The 5,103-nt window shown below is 66.6% G+C and overlaps 1 protein-coding gene across 1 annotated transcript; it reads left to right on the forward strand.

The window, feature by feature from the left end:
* Positions 1 to 2,844: 2,844 nt before the first annotated feature.
* Positions 2,845 to 3,834, forward strand: BXZ73DRAFT_45275 (uncharacterized protein; the record flags this gene model as incomplete). Its single annotated transcript, XM_048019480.1, has 2 exons — positions 2,845 to 2,898; positions 2,947 to 3,834. 2 exons carry the CDS (start codon positions 2,845 to 2,847, stop codon positions 3,832 to 3,834), a joined length of 942 nt encoding a protein of 313 aa, XP_047878881.1.
* Between the last annotated feature and the right edge of the window lie 1,269 nt (positions 3,835 to 5,103).

Below are 5,103 nucleotides of genomic sequence, written 5' to 3' on the forward strand. Positions count from 1 at the left end.
TCTCCCTGAGCTGAACCGAAGCCGGGGCCGTGCACGCCCCCAAACCTAAACATTCACCCGTGCCCGTGTTCCGTTGGACGAGCGGCGATCCCCAGCCATGACACGGACGAAGGAAATGAAGACGAACGTCCGCTGCACGTGAACACGCCCGCGCATCCTCCCAGCCCCAGTCCCCCAACGGCCCCATCACCCACCAGTCGACTTTATCCGCGCCGGCGAGGGGAGGGCACGCCCGCTGTGCGTGTTTTTGGAGCAGTGAGCCCTGAAGGGCTGGCCATGCGAGCACCGCGGCGGACTTTGCCCCGGCTCTCGCCCGTGCGCTTTCCTGTCACGGCCCACGAGCGAGCCACGCTACCCACCCTCCTTCTCGCACTTTCTCGATCCTGTCCCCCAGTGCACGAGGGGACGCATAGCACAAGCCCGTCCACACCCAATCGAGCCCGCTGCCTCTCCCAGCACGCACCGCGTGTGTACGATACCGTCCGGTTGCAGTAGTACGATTACACTTTGGACGGACGTGTGGGCTGTCCACCGCCCACAACCTGCCTAGCCCGGTCTCGCATCGCTTCGCGCGCACCGAGGCCGGTAAGGCTCACCGAAGCCCCCGTGCGCGCCGTGCACCTGTCGTACTTACTTGCCTTGCACGCGCACGCCGATTTGATGCCCATGTTGCGTCCGTCTGAGCAAATACATACGTGGACATAGATCCATCCAATGAATCCCATTCCTCCCATCACACCGCGCGGACATAGCTCGCCCGACCCCAGCCGCCGCCGCCGCCGCCCCCGCCCGCCCGCCTTGGCCGTGACGATCCCGCCGCGCCCCCATTGGCGCGCCCACGGCTAATTATACGCCACCGTCATCTCCTTCTTCGCCTTCTCCTTCTGCCCTCTTCAGTCCGCCGCACTGCGCGACTCTATGGGCCCGATAACGCTCCTCTTCTTTCCTCCACACACCCACCCCGTCGCCAAGCGCGTCGAGCACGGTCCAGAGCACCCCGCGCGTCGCCAGGGCTCCCGCCGCCGCGCTCGATCGCTTCCCTGTCGTCGTCGTCGTCGTCGACCGAGCGCACGCGCGACGGCGCGCACGCTGCCACGTCCCGAAGCCGCCGCGGGCGCGGTAGGGCCCGTGCGCACCCTGGATCGCGAAGGCCACCTAGGTGGGACGGCATCATCGTCGACGACCGAAACGCAATAAACAGAGAAGAAGGGTCGCCGTGTGGACATTGAGCGGACGGAGAAACGGGGGCGACCGAGCGACGCCCAACTTCCACCGCGTGCCGGCGGTGGCGACGGTGGCGGCGCGCCATCATTCTCTGCGGGTGTGTGGGTGTGCGGGCGCGCGGGGAGGGCCCACTGCGAAGCCGCGGCGGCGAGCAGCACGCGTCCAGCACGGCCGCTGCCGTGAGCCTCGCACTTGGCGCCCGCGACGGCACGCAGGTTCGCGTCGCGTCGTTCGTCGCCGTTCGTTCGTCTCGCGAGCGTGCTGTAAGCAAGTACTATGTAGCGAGCGGTGTTCGCGCCCCGGTCTCCCAGCAGCGTGAAGCGGCCTCTCTGCATGCCGCGACTGCCCGGAGCCCGACAGCGAGGGACATCACCAAAGTATCAGTCGAGCCCGAGCGCCTCCGCACCGTCGTGCGCGCGGTGGGCGCCGCCCGCCCCGCCGGGCCCGGGCACACACGACCACGGCGGGAGGCGGAGCGTCCCCGCCGCGGCGCACCGAGCGAGGGGGCGGGGTGGGCTCGTCCACGGCGGGGCGCGCGCACCCGCGGGCTCTGAGACCTGAGCGTGGGCAGCGGGCCCGCGCAGGGGAAGAAAATAGCGTCGGCGCGCCGTCGTCGACGCACCGAACCCAGGGCGAACTTCGCGTCCGGCCTCTCACACGCACACGTCTCGCGTTGCTGGAGCTCGGGCTGGGAACGGCGGCGGAGGGCTGGGCTGATGGCGCGAAATTTTAATGTTTCTGAACGTCTGAATGTTGGGGGCGAGGATCCCCGGAGGCGGGCGTGGGCATGAGGCGGAGCTGGGAGGCTAACGGGATGCGCGACCTCGAACGCTAACTGGTCCTCAGGGTCTGCTGGTGTGGCCCTCGATGTGTTCTGGGCGTACAATGGGGGGTTGTGTAGCGCGGTCGAGGGGCGGACAATAGTCGTGATAGGCGGTGGTCGTGATATCATCGGGGGGAGGGCGCGCGTAAAGGGCGGCGCCCACAGATTCGTCGTCGCACGGTCGCTAGGCGAATCTGAATCTGACGGAGAAGGAGGATGAGCGCGAGCAGGATGGAGACGAAGGTTGGAGGGCGCCCGCCGGACTCTGTGGCCAGCGCGACGAACGCGGTCTGGCCCGGCCCAGGCAGCGGCGGATCGGAGGGCGGCTGGCAGATGGGACGCGCCCCGACGCGGGCTGCCTGTTTGGGAGATGAGTCGGCGTGGGTGCGGGGCGCGTGACGGGCGAGTCAAGGCGAGCGAATGCGGCTGTGGCGCGAGGGCAGCGGGCGGCGGTGGCGGGCGTCGGGCGTCGGGCGAGCTGCGGCTGGGGGCTGCGGCCTGCCCCGCCGCGCTCTCGGGCACCCTCCAGACGCCGGCGGCCAGGGTCTTCAGATCCCCATCGGCCGTCCCGCTGTGACTCTCTGTGACGGGCCAGATTGGGCTAGGCGCAGGACGGGAATATGTAATGAAAGGGGCAAGATCTGCTCGACCGATCGGCTGCTCACCTCGTCGTCCATGTGCTTATAAGAATCTCTCGCCTGCCCCGCTCCTCGTCCACCGCCTGCCCAGGCTCCCCTCCTCCTCCTCCTCCTCCTCCTCCTCCTCAACGCCTCCGTCCCCTCCCGCCCTTCACGATGATGGATGCTGTAGATGTCAACTGGTGCTTGTCGTGCGGCTGCCGCATCGATGTCGTACGTCCTCGCCCTTGTCTGCCTCGTCATGCCGTAACACCCTCCCAGGAGGGCCCGTCTCCCTACTGCTCCCAAACCTGCATGAACTCGGATGTCCCCTCCGCCGCCGTCTGGCCATCCCAACTCACACTCTCCTCCCTCGAACGCGACTCCATCCTCGACGATGACGACGATGACATCCTCCAAGACGTCCTTCCCCCGCCTCCCACCCCATCCTCCCCTCCACGAAACTCGTGGGTCGGGCGCGGCGAAGCCGGTATCCGCCAGTGGGCCTCCTCCATCCCCCGCGGCGCACCAAACGATCACGACGACGTCCCCACCGCCACTCTCCGCCCAAAGCTCCTCCTCCAGTCCTCGTCCCCCGTAAAGCCCTCCCTCGCCATGTCCCGCGCGCAGCCGGCACCCGCGGAGCCATCGCGCCCCATCCTCACCCCCCAGCAATCACTGCCGTCTTTGTCGAGGGACTCGACGTCCGCGCTGTCGGCGAGCGTCCTCTCTTTGGCCACCGGTTCATCGTCCTCCTCCGTCGTCACACCCGCGACCGGCTCCGAAGTCGGCTCGCTCTACGACTCCTCCCGCCTACGCTCCTTCGCCGGCCCGGGCTCCTTTCTCGGCGGGTTTCGCGCCCAGCTCAAGGCTCTCGTTGCGCCTCCATCTCCTAAGAAGGACGCTCAGCGGCCAACAACCCTGACCCGAGTACACGAAGTCCACGTCGTCGACGGCTCCGACACGGACTCGATCGTCGACTACCCCACCTTCAAGGTCCGGCGAACGGCTTCGCCCGTCTCCCTCTACTACACCCCCGAAATGGCGGCTCGCAAAGGGCTCAGTTCCAAGTCGAAGGAAAACCAGCCGCTGTCCAGCCGGCGACCCGCGACGGGAGACCACCCCGCATACCGAGCGCGCGGCCGAAAGGCGTTGCGCGTTCCGTCATGATCCCCATCCTCGCGCTCGCCCTTCGCTTTCCGCTGCTTGGCATAGACGACGTACGCTTGTCGCGCGTCTTGTACAGTATTTATCCCGCCCGCCGCCACTCCGCCGGACTCGCATGATTTTTTCCTTTGCTCTCTCGCCACTGGGATTGGCAAAATAAGAACCCAATCCCGCCCGCGTCGTCGCCGTGCGCGACTGCGCCGAGGTCCTACCCCTCTCAGCCCCCCACTCCACTTCCCCGGCATGGACCTCAAAAAGATGACGTCTGCCCCCTCGATTCTGTACACGGACTTAACCCCCATGACCACACGTTGGCGTCGTCTCATTCCCCTCGACCTCCATCTTGACCCGCTCCGCTCGGTCGTCCCTCCCCTCTCCCTCGTCTCGGCCATGCTTCTACCACGCTCCCCCACTCGCTTGTTTGATCACCGCGCAGCCTGCCGCGCGCATACCATGACTTTCCTTTCTTCACATCGTGTCACCCGAGTCGTGCAGGATCGGTGCGGTTACGGCCGCTGGATCGGACTCGATTCGCCGGAGCGCGTTGTTTGTCTCGCTTGCTCTGTCCAGTCGCATATGCTCATATACTCGATCACACTCGCCCCATATTCCCCCCTCTCGCATCATATCCCATTCAGGCATATCCACATCTCTGATATTTCCCGCGGCGCCCGCCGTGGATGTACGCTATCCACATGTACCCCAGTACTTCTAGATGCGCAGCAATGCATAGACCCCTAGTTGCCGATGACGGAACGAGTGAGAAAGAGAGATGTCCGCCATCTTGGCTACAAAATACGGCCCTGGTCGCGGAGGTGGTTGAGTGCGCGGGCGAGATTCTCCCGCGCCGAGGGTGAGCGATCGTGCCCGTGTGCTCCCACGTGGCCGCTGGTGGCTGGCAAGCGCTGGGACGATCGCTGGCCGTCGCATCCTCCGTGAACGTCGTCGATCGCGTTCGGTGCTCGCCTCCGTGTCCGTCGTGGCTTTGCTCCCCTCGGCGGTGGATGTGCGTCGCCCGCGCACTGATTCCGACGACTGTGCACCCCATCGCCGTACCCACCGCCAAGGGCACGCCAAGCGGGGGCCAGAACCCGCGTCGACGTCACCGTGGGCCCGTTCTCGCGCGCGCGCACCCCGAGCCCTCGCAGAAAGGCGAGGAAGCACGGCGGATGCTGCGCAGCACACATCGCGACATCCAAACAGGGTCCGCCTCCCCTTCGCGCGCGATTGACTTGTGGCGGAACGGGGGAGTCCTCCTCCTCCTCCGCCCCT

The sequence above is a fragment of the Epithele typhae genome, assembly GCF_022376455.1.
Source record: "Epithele typhae strain CBS 203.58 chromosome Unknown BXZ73scaffold_17, whole genome shotgun sequence".
Lineage (NCBI taxonomy): Eukaryota > Fungi > Basidiomycota > Agaricomycetes > Polyporales > Epitheliaceae > Epithele > Epithele typhae.